A 19,167-nucleotide genomic window follows, 5' to 3' on the forward strand; every position below is an offset into this window, starting at 1 on the left:
AGTGGGCCCACTTTGGAAATCTATAATTAACCCTTTATCTAACATAAATCCTAGCTTTCCTTCTTCTGATTTTCAGTTTTCTGAGAGCATGTTTGGCTCTAACATGCACCATCCTGAGCCTCGTTGTATTTTATTATAGTTCTGGCAATTATTTGATCTGATAGTGTTTCTGATCTGTTTACTGTTGAATTAGACTGGATTGAGGGGGTGTTTTCATCAGAATTATTTGCCTTTTCTTCAGCATCTGTATGCCTGAAACATGTGCTGATGTTGTCATGGAGATGAAGTATAGGTGTAGCCCATGAGACTCAGACTACTGATGTGTATCTGAAACAAAACATTTCAGTCGTCTTGCTCTCTATGGCAGTTTTATATAAGTGCCACATATTGCTGTGGACCTCTGTGAACGGACAAGCATTACATTCAGTGATCATGTCTTTCCTTCCCACTGAAACTGCTTCTGGTCACAATGGATCACTGTGTTAAGAAGCCAAATAAACCAAACGACATTAAGTCAAGGCCAGTAAAAGAGCACACTGCCTCTTAGCTTCTTTGAGGAATCCAGAATAACTCCTTTCAAAAAGGACACGTTGTCCTCTACGCTTGCTAAATATTCATCAGGCATCCCAGCCCTTATCTGGTCACAGCCAATCTTTTGATTTTTACCGTCTTCTCAGATATGTTTTAAGACACATAAAAATACTGATTCTGTCTACAATCCAGAATCTGTGACTATGCAGATATTTCAGAAGTTTACCCACTGGACACAAGATGTCTCCTACTTCACTGTAGTCTGTTCTCGGTCTATGTGCGCTGGAGGCTTCAGGTCTCCAGGTCACAATGTGCAAGTTGCGTTTTTGACCACAACTGACTTCCATAAATCCTGCTTGTTCCTACGTACATGTATTAAACTGAGTATTAAAGTCCAACTGAAATTGCATATAGTCCTCCCTGTATTTGCTCACAAATAGTATCATGTTTTTTTTAAATGCATGTCTCTTATCTAATTTTATCTTATAATATCAGAAATGCTCCTTGTTGTCTCATGAGGGACATGTTGGTGTCTGTGGAAGGGGAACGAGAGACAAAGTGAACAAATCTGTCATGGGCAGACAGCGTTGTTGTTAGTGATATTGAAGAGTGGGGACCACAGCACATCTAACCACACCCAAGTGGCATTGGCAGCTACGTTTAAATGCTGTTGAATATGCTGCAGCTGAGGGGCTAACTGACGTTGGTAGCGCACTTTTTTCTCTATGAGCACTAAGGCATGGTTTTAAGTTAGATAAGAAGGAGAGGAACTCATACATGTAGACAGATTAATGTAAAACTAGGGGGCACTATCATGAAACCAAAACATATCAAACATAAATTTCTCCCTTTTAGCTTCAGTTTTTTTTTTCTCAAAGAAGAGCAGAGCAGGTACGCAGCCTGAGGAAAGAAGCTGCTCTGTAGTCTGGTGTTAAGGCAGCGGATACTTCTGTATCGCTTGGCAGGTGGCGGCAGGGTGATCAGGCTGTTGCTGAGGTGGGTATTGTCTTTTGATACCTTTTTAATCTCAGTTGGACTTTAAGATGAGCACAGACAAACTTTCCCCTTCACCAGGTGAATGTGAAAAACAGCCTTCTGGTGTTCTGAAGTGGAGGGAGACTTTAAGTTCGGAGGACAGTTTGCTGGGGGGCTTTTCTTCATTCTTGGACCACAAGAAGAAAGGAGAAAAAAATATATATATATTTTTCATTTTTCTATCTTTCACTTGTTTCCCAGGTGTGAGGAAGCTTTGTTTTCTACAGTTTGCCATAGCTTCAAAAACTGGGCCACTCCCTCACACACATAAAACACACAATTGCCTCAACAGAAGCAGCTTCTTTCTGAGGGGTCACTGGGGGAATCTTAGAGACTGGATCTGCTACATAAAATAATCCAATAATCCATAAAAAAAGATAATGAAACGTGTGGTCCATATTCTGGTCACACTTTATAGATATTTTATGGATATTTTCCCATTCATTTTGTGATGAAGAACCCCTGAAAGCTACAACCTTTGTATTGTAAACCCGTCTGAACGCTCTTGCTGTTGGATGGAGGCGTTTATCTGAACAAGAGTGTCAGCCTTCTGAATAGCAAAGTGTCATCACTCAGGCCGCCCTCACTGCAGGCATTTGGATGCATTGTTTTGTGCTCGCCTTGCACATTGCTCTCCAGCCGGTCTCGGGCCTGCTTTGGAGTGCCTGATACAGATATGAGGTCACGTGAATGAGGAAAAAAGTCTTCCCCTCTCCGCGGAGGCCTGTGGGCTCTTCTGCTCGAGGAAAACAAATAAGCAGGTGGCACTTTGCTCCCCTCAGGGGCCAATGATTTTCCTCAAAAAGAAGGAAAAGCCACAAAGGCAGCTTTTAGATGCTGGTGCAGACGATCACCTGGGGACGCTTCGTGGTTGCCCATCGATCAGCAACGTCTGGTGCCACTTAGGTGTATGACAGAAGCTTTTAGAAGCGAGACAGCGCATTTTTATTTCCTGAAAATACTTTTTTTTTAAAAAGCTGGCCAGTGCACTCATGAAGCAGCGGTTGTTGTTCTTTGTGCTTCAAGTCAGCAGACTTCAAGGAGAATCATCAAGTGTTTGTGTTGTCTGTGTGCTGCAGCTGGAAAAGTAAATTAAAGCAATTAATCAGGGACACTTGCCATCATAACATGGCATGTGGCTGCCATTTGTATTGTGTTTTTTTCCCCCAGCAATACTGAAGTGTCGCAGTGGTGGTTGAGTGTGTGTGTGCGTGTGTGTGTGTGTGCATGATGGATGATTACTCTGTGAGTCATTAGAGACTTTAGAGGCTTCTGTGTGTGTGCGCTCCTGAACTTCTGCATTTGTGAGGACCAAATGTTGCCACGACAATAAAAACATGAGCAGAAAGAGTTTAGAGGAGCAGTTTTGGGGATATATGATTCTTCGCTTCCTCGCTGAGAGTTAGAGCCAAGAACATCAGTATCACTTTCAAGCCTGTACAGTAAATATCAAGCTGGGGCCAGCAGATGTTAGCTTAGCTTAGCACAACAGCTAGCCTGGTTCTGTCCAGAGGTAACAACAAACTCCTTTGGTTTTTGTACAGATTGAATACATATAACATGTTAATGAACAAACTTTAGACACTCTGGTAGTTGGATTTTGTGTTCATTTGACAGAGCCAGGCTCGCTGTTTGCAGCTGTTTATAAGCTAATGGGCTGCTTGTCTCCAGCTTCATATTGTACAAACATGTTTCTATCCTCTCATCTATCTTAATTTAATCTTAGATTAAGGTCAAAATAAATGTGAAGGAAGGGCAAGAAGATGAAAAAGTCAAATACTGCGAGGTTAAAGATAAAAGACTCAACATGCAACACTGTAGCTTCAACTTGTCTTACTGTAATAAGAAAAAGCCAAGGAAAAGTAAGTTAGTCATTATCATTATTTATTTCAGTAACTTCGGTATTTGCTAAATTAATCTCACATAAAGTTTTTTTATCATCTAGTTGAGAAACATTTGGTGTGTATTTCTTACATTGAAAACTTCATATCTGTTTACATAATGCTCATATACTGTTTGCTTCTATCTGCAGTGAATTACACTATCTCCCCTCAATTAAAAAAAAAACCTGAGTTAGCCATTGAGTGTGTCTGCAGGCCACAGGCAGCATGAAAGCACAGAACCAAAGCCATATCAGGACACAAGTCCTTATTTGCCTCCTGTCTTTTTAAAGTGCAGTGTCTGTGTGTGTCTGTGTGTGTGTGTGTCTGGGCAGAGCAGACTGTATGTTGCAGTCTGGTGGACTGTATCTGCGGCGTCTCAACATGCAGACCTGATGTTGTGTTTTCATTAGCACCGGCTCCCAGGATGGTGATGATAAGCCTTTCAAATGTTAGATCCTGCAACGATAAAGAAAATCCTTCAACAGACATTTGCAGGTTTCAGCAGCTAGAAATACTGGGAATTTTACAATACACTGACTGTGGCAAAATTGTCTTTAAACCCGACATGACCCAGATGTGATCTTTCCCTGCCGCTGCAACATACGTGAACATCTGTACAAATCTAGGTCACATAGGGTTACAAATCACATTGGTTGCTGCGTCCTGCTTTGCCCATTTTCACATCAAATTTAATCATTACACATGTATAGTAATCTAGACCGTCAGCCCCTGCCCTACTTTTGCATCCGAGAGAGAGAGAGAGACAGAGGCACAGACATAAACATAGACATCAACACCGAGAGGCGGTCGGGTCAATCAAAGAGACAGAGGAGGGGTGGGCATTGCAGACCCAGACAGTGCATGACACCAACTCCTCCACCGCTCTGCTTTAGGAGAGAGAGAGAGAGAAAGAGAGACAGGGTTGCTAGGAGACCTGGCCCAATGCAAACACAGCACCATCTGCTGCAGTGATATTTGGAGTGGGTAAGCCAAGTCGGACAGAGAGAGAGAAATCAGCCCAGGAGGATCATTGGAAACAACACTACGGGGGGAGACAGAGGAGGACAGAGGACAGAAGACAGAGGGAGGAGAGGGAGTGTAAAGGGTGAGAGTGGAACATGAAAGGGAGAAAAGAAAAGCAAGATATTAGAGTGGAGGGGAGAATTAGGAGGTGAAAGGAGAGCAGGGAGTGAAGGGAGGAGAGTAGGCATGATGAGAAGCTTGATTAATGTATGACTAACAGGTGTGACTCTTATGCCACCCACTCATAACCCTCCACACACACACACACACACGCACAGGCTGACACACAAATATACATCTTCAAACCCATTCTCACAGAAAGCATAATCAGTGTTATATTACTGTTTCCCAGCCCCCCAATAGTAACAGATGATGCACTTGTTACCATGGGGACAATAAAATGTCACCATCAGACAGCACAGTTCAGTCGCAGCAGGATTTGTGCCCAAGTTGTCTGATGACGTCTGGTCGCACAAACATCCACCTCACAGTTAGAATAAATGACTCTTTCATCTCACCATTACTGTCATTATTGGTTTGTTTTTGAAGCTGTCCTTGCACTGATCATCTGCCAAAACAAAGGATAATGTGACTTACATTATTTGGTATTTAACTTAGGTCACAAAGTCATCCAACCTGCATATGTTACAATGTGATGTGACCTGGGGGTGTGTTCACGGCGTTTCCACTAAATAACTGAGAGCAGCCTGTTATAAAATAAACTACCATTCAACATTAACATGATCCTAAACATAACTTAGCCCTTTCACGTGGCAATCTTATCTGTTTTGGGGAGCTTATTGTGACTTGTGGTCGCAGTGATCACCATTCAGCAAAGGCTATAGTCCTGCTTTAGCACAAGAAAATAACCAAATTTGGCTTCAGATTTCTAACTTATGACAGAAAGCCTGACGTGATAATGAAATGATGGACACTCACTGAGTGAGGATGGATGAATGAATGAAAGAAGCTGCTTGCATTCTGAAAAAAGCTTTACTCACACTAGGAACTAAAAGTCAGCATATATAAGCCTCTGCTACACCAATTTTAATCAGTCCTTTCCAAAATATGTCTCTTGTGAGTCGTCCAACTTAATCAAAGTGCAGCGCCAAATCACTGCAGCGTCCCTTTAAAGTGCATGACCCTGCATATCAACATTTAGGGTTGCACGAGAGGAAACAAACACTGTATTCCATACAGATATCAAGGTGCATTTTATTAGATGAAGATCCAATGATATATAGTCAACATCAGCATCCTCCTTTACAAAAGACATTAAAATTGAAACATTTTCAGTAAAAAAGTAGTTTTGTACAGCCAATGTAGGGAACCAGAGAGAAAGCATGACATGACCTAAATCATATTCATTCATCATCGTATGGATCATAGATAAAACACAATACATTAACACTATTTACAGTCTGTAACACAGAGGTTGACATGAATGGTAATCCTCCTGGTGAATACAGTAAATAGAATATATTCATATATTAAGATCTTTTGTTTACAAAATCATAATGCATTATATATAATCACAGAGAAAGGCTATCCACAACCTTGGCTTTCAGCTATACACACACCCTCTTTGTTTGCCCGAATTGTAAATTGCTTAGTCAATTTATTGTTGATGGGTGGGTTCTTTGGTTGTGCTGGGTTTGCTGTTGCAGCCGCCGGCTGAGCAATCAGCTGCTGAGTGTCACTGAAGAGTTATCTGTTTAGGTTTGGTTGTAACTGTTTTGAACAGGACTCAGGCAACTTGTTGAGCAAAGTTTGCGACACGGGGAAACAGGGCAACTGATTTTTGCTTTTCTAAACCAGGATCACATTTCATCTGTAATGCTTCTGTGCTGGGATGAAACTGATAAGATGTTGTATTACAGCACAATGTTTCATCGCAACTCTAATACACACAGAATTGTTCTTTTCACAAAAACGTGATGAGGACCGAGCACAAAACTGGTCTGAACGCTTGTTTTTACTTCATGCATGCAATAATATTGCATTTCCACGGGAAAGAGGCAGCTGTAGTGGAATTCTCTCATTTGAAAATAATACATTTCCATCAGAGAATGACACATCCAGCACGTTAAGTAGGATCCTGGCTATAGCAAAGAAAAGTTAGAATCAAGGTACACTGAGCAATGCTTCCTATTAATGTTACCGCAAATATTTCCCAGGTGTCATAACTGGAAGGCCCATGATGCATGAGGAATATTTAGTAAGCTAACTGAGGCGGGAGAAAATTGGAAAAAAATGATGTAAAACTGGAGCAAAACCAAAGATAATGTGTTGGTGCATTACGGAACAAAAGAATAAGTAGGTCTATCTAGCACAATGCTTCATAGTGTTGCCCAGTAGGTGTGTTATAATGTTTGTGAGGTCCAGTTGGTGAAAATCAGTGTAACATCAGTTAAACAGCATTCATCCCAGACTGAAAGAGAGCCTAAGAGGGATAGATATACCCTTTTATACATATGCATCTACAGCACACACCTCTGTGGTCATGTATATACCTCGTAACTTCAGTAAAAACAATAGTAATAACTTACTTTTCTGTAATTTTTTTTACAATGCATTTCGCCTTGGCCCAAGAAACCGATGAAACCAGTCATGCATTGGCCATTTGTTAGTCAGTTTCTTCAAATCAAGCTGTTATTTGCATTATTGCAGGGGTCGTGTTTGTGTCTGCCTGATCACCAGCTGCCCACCACAAAGCCCGCAGAGCGTCATCACCTTTGGTCACTGACCTACAGCAGCAGAAAGATGCTCACAGTGCTCGCAGACCCTTGGGAATCCCAGCCATATTGTTCACCTGAGACACGCTTATGTTGTGTAATTCTACCTGGCCAAGTAACATAGGCTGGACTCAGCGAGGCATCCACCAGTCAAAGACACCAGACAAACACAGGACGGATCAGCAGATCACTTTACGAGACTCGTATCGAAGGATGAATAAAACCCAGGGGGAGCTGCTTTGCTGCTGCGAGGGCAAATTCCTGTGAGGTTTTAGGACAAGCTGGTGGCTGTCTGTCCGTATCTCTTTCACTCTCTGCCCACCCTGCCCGTTCTGAGCTGCATCGCTGGCAAGACGTGGAGCGGATCCCGGCCAGAAGCCATCAAGGCCGCTGCATAACTGGATCAGGATCTTCCTCTCCCCACCATGTTGAGTGAGCAGCCTGGTGGGCTGCAATCCCCGCACCCCAACCCCCTCCGACACAACCCAACGCCCATGTGCTTGGGCCTCCGTGCCAAGCCTCAGCGCCAGGCCTCATCACTGGCCCAGCTGGCATGGCCCCGATCAGCTGGATTTGCTATAATCATCTTAGGTCATCTCATTCAGACAGAGTGAATGCCCGTCAGCTCTTCAACCAAGGCCCAACTGGCCTCCTTCTGGCTAAATTTCCTTGAATTAGCTGTTAGTAACTGTTTTTAACATCATTGTTGGAGAAGGCGGAACACTTCGCACAATGAAGATGGCTCCTAGCAGGTATAGAAGGAGTGTTGCCACCTTTTTGAGAGCTATCAAGTCATGTTTCAGTGAGGAAATAATTAAAATGAGACATCCTGTCTTGCTGGCCAGTCATCTAGTCCTGCTAGCTGCACACAAGCCTGCCTAGTCTCTGTCAAGCTGGGATGTCTGGGACCTTGATGTGTGTGTGTGTACGTGTGAGTGTTTGTGTGTGTACATCAAGAGGCGTGGTAGGGAGGGATGGGAAGAGAGTTACAGAGGTTAATGGTAAATCAGCCAAACCAAAGTCACACACTCACCCACCACACACAAAGCCCCCTCCCACCCTCTCTCCCTGCTATCCATCCATCTATTTGTCCATCCATGTAGTCCCCCCTTCACCCCCCCAGCGGTCCTGTCCCGGCTGCTCAGCCCTCAGTCCCAGCCGTTGTCCTTGATCATGTGGGCCAGCTCGATGATGAACTTGCCCTCTTTATACTTCTGACTGCTCTCAAAGGCATGTTCCTGGAGGGTGTGGCAGAGGACAGGAGAGAGACAGCTTTTAATTCAAATGACAGATGGGCAGTAATAACATGTTTATATCTCCGACAGAAAGTTGTATAGTTGGAAAAACACACAAGCAGTGTAAAGAAAAACAACCCTGCTCATGGCAGTCTTTTCAGCTGTATATGAAAACCCTTGACTCAGTCCTGGCCTGGCTCTGCTACTGGCTCTTTGGAAGCTGGTTACATAACCATCAGTCGCTAAACACTGCAGAGGACCCTGCACAACCAAAACCCTGACCAGACTGGATCGTCATACCTTATGCTGGCAGGAAAGTGTCTCTATCCACTAATAAACTTCAAAAACCAAGAAGCCACAGCTTTGAGCCAACACAGCCAACACAGATGTAGAGGCTGCTCTAATTTTGCAGGCTGTAACATGCATTTCTGCTTTTAGGTGTGTAATCCGACATTCCTCTGGAAAATATGAATGGGATTTCTAAGAAAAGCCAGAAAACAAAGTCTAAACTACACAGGTCTATTAGGGGGCTTTTTAGCACCTTTATTCATTCGCTTTTCCATCTTATACCAACAAAATGTCAATCATTTGAAAAGCATGAGTGCCACAGTCATTAGTCAAGTTACTCTAATGGCTAATACTTTGTGTTTAGTGCTAATGAGCAAATGTTAGCATGCTAACATGCTAAACTGAGATAGAACACAGTAAACATTATATCTGCCTAGCATCAGTATGTTAGCATTCTCCTTGTTAGCATTTTAGCGTGATAACATTAGCATTTTTCTCAAAGAACAGCCTCACAGAGCTGCTAGCATAGCTTGTGACAAGAAATTTCTCGCAAGCTAATTTTCCTTCCTCTAATATGTGTTTTTATGGTGATTTTTAACAGGCGTTGTTTCAGCTGAAAGATTTAAATGTCTAATCAGGAGTGTGTTAGGAGCGAATATGTTTTTAATTAACAGATGTCTCTCGTGGTGGTCATGTGATCGCGCTCAGCTGTGGTGGCTGCTGCTTGCTAATCCCACATCAGTTTGTTCCAGTTGCACCTCCCATATCCCCAAATTTGGACATTTGTGCCCGCAGTAGGTGACAATGATAGCAGCAAGCAGTAAACCCAGGCTTTACTTCCTGTCCACAACAACCATGTGTTCTTGCTGAGAAGCCACTCACTCACTGTAAGCCTCTGTTAAAAACAGTGTCACAGAGTAGGCAGATACAAATGTTCTTTCACTGCGAAGCGTCTGTAACTTTTTTTTTGTCTTTGGCTATTTTGGTTCAAAGCTGCAGAGGCACGTTATCAGATTTCTCGGTTTAGAAGTGCAGTAGGTCAAGCCTCTCAGCAGAACTTCGACGACTGCAGAAAACCAATACTGCTGCAAATGATATTAATGGCAGCCTTCCATTAAGTCCTATCGAGAGTCTGTGTGCTTGTCCATGCATGTGACCTCTCTGCCTTGCTGGGTCCTACCAGGAATAGAAACAACCCAGAAAAGTATCTACTTTTGAAGCTGGTTTACCAGGTGTTCACCAGGCATCATAAGGAAAATAGTTATTTTTAGGCTGGAAGGTTAAAGAATCAGGTTTAAGGTTAGACACGTGGCGGTGACTGTTATGGTTAGAGGTCAGGCAGAGCTTGTCAATGGAGCTTTCTTGGAAGTCAAACAACAAGGTTACTGTGTCTGTACGTTTGTGTGTGTGTTTGTGTGCATTAACCCCTTAAGGATGCAGTCACATGCCCTATAGTGTAAACTCTCACCTCAGTGCTGAAACAGTGACAGCTGCATGTGTTCAGCTCTGTTGATGTATGAAGACAGCTAACAGGGTGGATCCTGTTTAGTTCACCCTGACATGGGATCTAAAATACCACCTGTACTAAGCAGATCCCGCACGTGTATTTTGACATACTATATCACAGTTCTAGAGAGACTCTGACTGTATATATAACTCTAATGTTTGCTGTTACAGTTAAAATCAACTACACTGTAGGTTTGTATATGTTCAGTCAACATTATTACCACCTAGCAACGAAATCAGACATATGAACCATAAGTCGACATCTGCTGTTAACCCTATAATGCCGTGGTTATCATATTTGATACATGCATTTCTGAAACGTTTTGCATTACCATATGGTAAAAATTTTGCTCAAACGATACAAACAAAAAAACATATTTGCAATTTTTTTTAATTAAAAAAAATGTTAAAGGGCCAAATAAAGACTTAGAATTTTCTGTCCATTATTTCTTGGGTCAGGCATTATAGGGTTAAAACCCAGAGTGACAGATAAAATGAAAACCCGACTGCTGATCCAGGTGTTTTCCACTTCCAAGAAACATTAAAAGCTCATCACGCAAGTCACATGAGATAAACAAAGCCTTGTCTCCATGTGTTCGGAAAAATCTGTCTCATCATTAATTCAGCCCACAGCCGGACCACCGCGTTGACCCTCAGAGAAGAGGAGGTCCATATATAATTAGGGTGCAAATAAAATTAGGCTGCACTATAATAACAGCCTCCCAGTTTATCATCCTCTAACCTTGGATGCAGTTATTGGTGCTGTGCATCAAATCAGCCAAGGACACTTACGTATTTCCAGCCCAGTGTCGTCTTGCAGTTCTCGCAGTAGATATCTGCGACAGCATGCAGGCCTGTAAGCAGAACCCTCTCCTCTGCTGGGCCACACCCGACGTTCACCCTGAGAGAGGGACAGCGGGTTTGCGGGGAGGAAAGTAGAGGAAGGAGACACAACCAGAGAAAGAGGGGCAGAAATTAGTATTGTGCAAGTGGCTCAGTTGTGTGTACTGTACGATGTGCTCAGAGTGAGTCACCGCTTCACACCCACTCACACAGCGCATACTGATAGGGCACCAGGCCGTGGAGCATAGATTCAAACAGCCTAATTTTCACACTCAAGTCAGCTGATAATGACAGCGCTCCGAGGCACAGGCTGGCTCCGTCTACACCAGGGCCTCAAAAACAACACATCCACTGTGTCGAGCAAAATGCACCATTAACCTATTTGAAAACACCTGAGCATGTGTGATCACTTATCTCCCATCTAAGAAGGGCACGCAGGACAGTTTCTCCTAACGCATCACATCAACTGCACACCCGTTTGCGAACAAGTGAACTGAAACGACTTTTAGAGGGATACTCACACTGAGTTGAACAGGTAGGCTCTGCCTTGGCTGCCCTGGAACGACTGCAGAGACAAGATGAGACAAAGATGAAAAGGCTGGAACAAGAATCTACCCTTTCATGCAGTCTAATAAATCCATTAAATTATACAGGCATGCGATTATAATGCCATAATGCTGCAGTCAATTTAGATCTGTGGTTTGGTTTCCTTCTGAAAAATGCCCATGTGTTGATTTGAGATGTGCCTTTACTTTAATAGAAGTTCTTATTTTAAACCCTGTAGAGAAACTCTATTTCCATATAGACTTTAAATTGGTGCACACTCTCCCAGTAACAGCCCGTATGCTGCCGATAACATCACAGATTTATCTTTAAGCATCTTTATAAGCAATGCAGTTATTTTCTTGCCACCTTCTTGGCCACAGACAGGACAGGGACAAGAAACACATAAAACAGATTTATGAAGTGCAGCTATGCTACAGCTGGCAGAAGGCCTTTGTACACAGGTGAGGAGTGTTTTCATAGTCGCGCGTGGAAAAAGTGATCGTGCATTCATAATCCGATTCACTAACCAGTTTATAACATAATCCAGCCACAGGCAACAGTGTGGCAGCAGCTGACACAGACATACAGGTGTCTTCGGCCTGCTGTTTATTTTTATAATTCCTCATCTTTTCTCACGCTCTTTAAATCTTCACCGCTTGGCCTTTTAATTGCTGTTAATACTTGTAAATTGTATTATGTAAATATTAACTGTGTTATAAATTCAAAGAGACTGTATGTTGCCAAGTAAAACATTAAGTCAAGTACATCTGCCTGTGAATTCCAGTCAGCTTTCTTTTTTCAGTAGTAATTAGTTGCCTGAAGTGCTGGCCAAATGGCTTCCAGGGGCAGCCACTGTTGGTAAAATGAGTTGGTTCACACAGTGCCACTGTTGCCGCCGGTTACCTTCGAGATGAGCTCATCGTGGTTGGCCAGGTGAGCTCGGCAGTGGATGCAGCTGTAGGTTCGGTGGCAGCTCGGCAGGTACGCCTGGAACGTCTTGGAGCGCGTCATTCTGACCATGGGCGGGGTTGGCGGGCGGTGCAAGAAGGGACTGCCAGCCCAGGTCGGCTCACAAGGGAAGCACCGCAACACACAGGTGAGGGCCGTGGTGGGCGGTGGGTTGGGAGGCGAACACCTGAGCACAGGGAGGACAGAGGAGCAGCTAATGGGTACACGGTTGTGTAACAGCTGCTTCCTTTAACTGGTGCTGCAAACTGGGCGACAGGTGTATAAATGCTGATGGGATTACAGTCTGCTCTGCAACCTGCTGCCGTCTGTGAAACTCTTAAAACCTCAAAAAGCTACGATGTGGCGAGACGGCATGCATCATTAATGAGCTTGCGTTCCAGGCTGAGTCTTGAGTGACTTTTAAAAAGTATACTTATTTTCAAGTCCTTTGTAGTACATTGGCATCCTAAATTACATTGTATTATACAGTTATACATTGTAACTTCTACTTCATTTTAAGTATATTTCCCAGACATTGGTGATATACTACAGTTGTACTGCAAGTGTGTGTTGAATGCTAATGAATCATCATTTTCACTGGTATACTTCAGTACACTTAATGTTTGTAAATAGTTGCACCAATTTAGCATACTATTTACATTTACAAATAGTACAGTATTACTCAAGTGGTACTCAAGGAATACTTGAGTACACTTAAACAAAAAGTGTACTCAGTACATTATTCAAAAAGTATAATTTAAGTATATTTTTCACCTGGGTTATCTTTAGTGCTAATATGTTAGCATGCTAACACGCTAAACTAAGACGCTATACATCAGCATGTTAGCATTTTGTTTGTGATTATTTTAGCATGCTGACATTAGCATCTAGCTCAAAACGCTTTAGTGCTGTTTGAGCAACATTGTCTGTTTGCTCAAATACGAGGATTTGCTGCTTTCCTCAGTTTTATCTCACTGTACCTGACTACCTTTAGGCGTTGGACATTTTTAAATCTCAGCTGGGACCACACAGAGGATTAACTGATGGAGAAAATTATCATGAAATGCGGCTGGCTCCATTAGCCTGTGTTCAAACCGTTCTGACTCCAGTGCAGCAGCACGCAGGCAGCAAAGCTAGCTCACATCCTGTGTTTAAGTCTATGAGGCTGCCGAGATAATCTGCTTAGCCTAGCACAACTGTGAGGATCGCGCTCTGCTCGCTCCACGATATCCAAATAGACCGAGCCCTCAAAATACTTTTGCTGGTGTGCCCTGGTGACTGAGAAGATTAGCGAGCTGGCCTGGGAACCCATCCCAGAGGCTCAGGGCCAGGAGGACAGGAGTATGTTTTGACTAACTGTACAGGAGAAACTAAATGGCTCGCAGCCCCCTGCTCTCTACCTCGTGTTGCAGCCATAATCGTTGTGTTTTTATTGCTTAATGCAACTTTAATTGTGATGTCAGCACTGTAACACAACCGATCACAAAATTTAATCTAGTTTTACTCCCCAGAGCTACTTTGCATAAAGCTGTTGAGGAGCCTCACTACAACAGGGTATCTTATTGTCTACCTCCCTGTTTCAGCTATTCTTCCTCATTTAAAACATGACCTTTCTAACTAAATAAAGTCAATAATTTCCACAGTTTACAGGTCTGTTACTGTGACAAGATTTCACTAACTTGGTTTTTATGAGTCGTTTCATCACCTTCACATATTGCTGTCCCATTCTGTCTCCTCTCCTTCCTGTCTGTCTTTACCGAACCATCTGGAAAAACTAATAAACTGCTGAATGGGAGCAGGAGGCCTCTGTGAGTTCAGGACAAACAACAGAGTGAGAGAGTGAGGCCTCTTTACTTTACTGCTCTGCAATATGATTGTTTTTAGCGTTGGACGGAGGCTGATAAAGGCTCCAGCGCTGATGGGAAGGGCCGGGGGATATAAATAAATAAGGCAGTGAGACATGCCCTTGTTTTCTCTCCTCTGACTCGGTGCCAGCGGCATGGGATTGGGGCACAAAGACGCACTCAGTACAGTTGTCAGAGTTGACCCCTGACACACACACACACACACATACACACACAGACTGATGTTTAACCCAAAGCGTTTTTATCCTCTCGCTCATTTCAGGACTGAGGACAGGGAAGTTTACGTAGCATCCAGTCCTCTGAGATTTGAGTCCTGCCATACAGAACTGACACACTGACAGCCATCTGAACTAATCAGAGACATTTGCAACTCGAATGTCGAACTTTACTTAAAAAATGATCAGCGGATTAATCAATTAACAGAAAATGTATCTGCAATATCTGCTTTTTAAAACATAAATGCCAAAGTGCCCTTGAAATTCCCTATTTTCGAAGTCTTCTGTGATAGTTTATGGAACATTTTTCAGATTTAGACTGTTTAGGTTGTGACAAGCACTATGAGGACATTATATAGACCAAACAATTAATCAAGAAAAGTGGCCTGATTATAGCTAAGTAATTAGCCTTAGGTACTGTAGGTAATCTGGAAATGTAAGCTTCAAACTTAAGCTTCAAATTTAATTACATTAAATTTAAGCTTCTTCTTCTAAGCCTCTAACGCTGCATTTGCCGCAAGTCACTCAGGATAAAAGCAGCAGCTAAACGTCTAAAATATAAATGTGGACGTATGGACGAGAAGCTGTCCATCACAGCTGACAGGCGAGATGTTTACTCACTATCGGCTGGAGGGAAAAGCTCCATGTGCCGTGACACTGAACTGTCAGCGTTTTGACGCATAGTGCATCATGGTACTAATGTGGCCTTAACGTACGCACGTTCAACAGCAGTGCGGGATTATAGTATTGCACGTGTCACATATCTTCTCATGGGTCACACATAATCCATCCTCTCTGTGTATTATCTCTGAAGAACCACTTCATCACAGAGTGATGCCAGCGGCTTCGGATGAAAACTGATACCTCTTATTCATGTGATAATACGTAAAAAATACACTGAAATATCGTCATTGTATGATGAATTATTTGGATGATCAATTCATTGTTTGTCTTTTTTTTTCAAGCAACAAATGGCCGAGCATTGGTTCCTGTCTCATTATAATAAAACTGTTGGATTGTTGTTGGGACAAAACAAGACATTTTAAGACTCTGAGAACTCGTGACAAGCATTTGATTGTTCCTTCAGACATTTTATAGACCAAACGGAGAAATGATCAGAAGATTAACTGATAATGAAAACAACCATTAGCTGCAGTCCCAGAGGTTCTATTACTTTGGCTCGGCAGGCATAAAATCTACTTTGGCCAAATTTGGCCTACATGTTACACAAACAGACGCTTATTTTGATTTCTTTCATACACATTTTTTTGGTGACTGACTCACAACCTTGACAAACGGAGATAAGTAATAGCAAAGACAAGAAGGCCATCGGACATAGCATACAAGGCTTATAGTACCACATTAATAACTAACTAAATGTCCCAGACCTGTTCTGGGCTGGACTATGACGCCATTTGACATTTTACAACAACTAGTTTCCAAGAACAGGACAACACTCATCTGAGTGGGTGGACATCATTTTGCAAGGCAACATTGTTTGTGGGAACGAAGATGCTGACAAGCTGTAAAACGCTGACGCAAAGAGTCAGTCAGAGCTGCTTTGCACTAAAAAACAAACCTCTTTGACAAGAGAACAAATTGCATAAACGATCAGATGACTTGAAGAACGGATCGCAGCGATACAACTGCAGGAAAGCGTTCTCACAAATGACGCATCAGGATGAGGACTTGTCTGCCTGGCCTCGGTGTGTGTCTTTGGTGTTTGTCTTTCATTAGTTTGTCTGTCCGTTCGCCTGCATGCGTCTTCGCCTTGTCTGTCTCCATGCCTCTCGGCCTGTTTGTATATTTATTTTGCCTGCCGTCGCTCTGTCCATTCATCAGTTCTGCCGCGGGTCGTTTGAGGTCACAGAGCTGTCCATTCTGGTCATTTCTGGGTGTCATCACAAAAGGCTACGTGCCACGAGTCTCAACAGCCAAAAGGGCCCTTGTGTCCCAACAAAAAACCTTTGTTATGTAACGCACTGATGCTGCCGCTGCTGATGCTGATCCTGACAATGATCGAGAGCAGGAGAAAGACAGAGGGGAGGAAGAGACAGAAGGAGTGTGGGGGGAGTCAGACAGGGACAGGGAGTTGGAGGCATGAGCAGAGGAGGAGAGAGGGAAGATGCAGTGTGTGTCTCCTTGGCGCTGGATGAGCTGTGTGTGCTTTACTGCCCACGAGCTGCACGGACGCGTACTTCATGTACTTTCATGCTGCTCTCCATTCAGTCTTAAACCAAGGCCAGCAGCATACAGCAGCATGACATCACTGACTAGAAGAGGAAAAAAACTCTCTCCTCCCCCCTCCATATCAAATCTCACTGATGAAGCGATGCTCCTGCATCCCAGGTGTGTGTGTGTGTGTGTGTGCGTGTGTGTGTGTCTGGTTACTGTTGCTAAGTTTGATCTGTGCTCACTTCTGATTTTCTTCTGTCTGTCTCCGTTTTGTCCTCTATAGAGAGGAAGTAGCTTGTTTCCAGTACACTTATACTTGTGTATTTCCGTGCAGAGTTTCATAAAAGGCCTGAAGGAAACGCTCTTGAAATGCTCATTATCTTGATTGTTCATTGTGTTTATAACTTATATACTCATAATTCACATTCACATATACTTTGCACTGCATTTCTGTGTGTAGCTATCAGATGATTAACAGGGAAAGTGTCATAAAAAGTGTCAAAAAACAGAGTGGGTGGTGTGTCAAAGAGAGTCAGACCTGTGAAACTGTAGGCGCAACACATCGTACACAACTTTTGTTTATGTACACAAGTGCTGCCTGCGAAGGATCACCTTTAAAGGCCTGCAGCTCTCTGGACATCATCTTCGATCCCTGCGTATCGACTCCTCGCGTGATCAATAACTATCTGCATGCATGCTCAGGGATGAAGACACATCTCAGAGAGTGCAAAGGTTGTAACTTGATAAAAGTGTCCATTCTCAAACTGTATGTATGGACTCACATTGACTTTATTTTGTAGATGTTTGGGGGGAAATGCAGCATTTCCACCTGCTGGCAGACTGACAGCCTCAACACATCAACAAATAAACGAAAACATAAAGGTTTTTTGAGGTTTATAGTGTGTGCGTGTGGTTGTTGGTATGAATCAGGTCACAGGCAGTGGCGCACTTCATCTGGGGCACGACTTCAGCCACCACACGGAGCACAGATGGGGGGAAGCCTCAGCCCAGCACTGCTGAAACACACACTCCCGTGCACGCGCGCACACACGCGCCGCCACCCAATCCGAAAAGCTTGTACATCTGCAGTGACTTTGACAGATCGATGACAATCAGGTGATTGTCGTCAGAGTTTATTATCGCATGAGCGTATTAGGCTACACAGCGGCCCGCATTGATCGCCGCTGACGTGCATGCACGGCCATGCGCGCGCACAGGGATGATGGCGCATACGTGCAGGACCGCCACCACAAACAGCATGTGTCCTAATAATAACCGCTGGATACTGTAGCTCCGCTGCAGAGTAGACCTCAGCATCCCATCCGCGAAGAAAACATCAGTCCCAGCTTGAAAAAGACTTGTGACAATCATCTCAAGCATGTCACACACAAAACCATAAACTTGTCTCATTAATGTAATGTTAGAGCAGGCGTACCTGCAGTCTTTATTAAAAGTTGCCTCGGTTAAAAAGTATTGAGCAGGCTGTATATGTTTACATCGACGCAGGAATAGCTTCACCGAGTGGTATGATAACAGTGCGTAACAACAAATGCACCACACTGAAAAATAACGCAGAGGAAATCATTTTTACCTTTGAAGGGAAGAAAAAACGGATCTCCACGTAGCCTAGAAAATGTCGCACCTCCTCGCTTTCCTCGTGGCAGTGCCAATCCTAAACCCCCTTTCGCATTCCTTCCCAGGCAAATTTCCTCCGCTCTCTGGCCCTGGCAAGTCCTGCAGAGACGCAATGTTTTGACGCGCAATGATGCCCAGCAGAGTTTAGAGGAGGCAGAGCGCGAGAGTGATGAACCAGCCAGCCGGAGCGAGAGGCTTCCCTGCCACCCACTTCCGTGTTCGCATAAAACTCGTTACCCCCTTAGAACGACTTCTTCTATTCAACAGGACACAGTGAGTTTGCAGCGTGTGCTTTTTTTTAAATGTTTTGTTTGGAGGCATGGCGACGTGATTCAGAACATCTGTTACTTACACTGTTGTAACGCGTACATATGAGGCAATACTGACAAAACACCGTGTTGCGCAAGCGCACATTTCCTCGCGTAGCGAATATTCAACGTGACAATTTGTTGCGTTTGTTTGTATTAAATGACGAAGTCCTGTATGAATACGATTGCCATTATGTTGTTTCTATTAGCTAAGTCTGCCTTGTGCCATGTTGGCGTTATTACAAGCTGTATCATAGAAGCTGAACAAGACTATCACAATGCTGGTTTTTCAGACAATTCAACGGCGGGTGGTTGAACTTTATTACGTTGCTCGTGAACTATCTTGACTTCCAAGTTGTCGGCCTTTGGCAAAAATCACACTGGCAGTCGACTTGA

At 43.4% G+C, this 19,167-nt stretch overlaps 1 protein-coding gene across 1 annotated transcript; it reads right to left on the reverse strand.

Moving 5' to 3' along the window:
- Positions 1–8,325: 8,325 nt before the first annotated feature.
- LOC121609578 (protein yippee-like 2) lies at positions 8,326–18,536 on the reverse strand. Its single transcript, XM_041941245.1, has 5 exons — positions 18,420–18,536; positions 12,529–12,760; positions 11,601–11,644; positions 11,029–11,137; positions 8,326–8,445 (listed from the first exon to the last, which is right to left on the reverse strand). The coding sequence occupies exons 2-5, from the start codon at positions 12,643–12,645 to the stop codon at positions 8,356–8,358; spliced, it is 360 nt and encodes a 119-aa protein (XP_041797179.1). The 5' UTR covers positions 12,646–12,760; positions 18,420–18,536; the 3' UTR covers positions 8,326–8,355.
- Between the last annotated feature and the right edge of the window lie 631 nt (positions 18,537–19,167).

Source organism: Chelmon rostratus, chromosome 7, assembly GCF_017976325.1.
Source record: "Chelmon rostratus isolate fCheRos1 chromosome 7, fCheRos1.pri, whole genome shotgun sequence".
In the NCBI taxonomy this organism is placed as follows: domain Eukaryota; kingdom Metazoa; phylum Chordata; class Actinopteri; order Chaetodontiformes; family Chaetodontidae; genus Chelmon; species Chelmon rostratus.

Excerpts from the sequence above, each read along its gene's own strand:
- LOC121609578 (XM_041941245.1), bottom strand. The coding sequence starts at position 12,645 with ATGGTCAGAATGACGCGCTCCAAGACGTTCCAGGCGTACCTGCCGAGC. Across the intron at positions 11,645-12,528 it reads ACGATGAGCTCATCTCGAAG|TCGTTCCAGGGCAGCCAAGG; the intron begins GTAACCGGCGGC and ends TTGTCTCTGCAG. Across the intron at positions 11,138-11,600 it reads GCCTACCTGTTCAACTCAGT|GGTGAACGTCGGGTGTGGCC; the intron begins GTGAGTATCCCT and ends TCCCTCTCTCAG.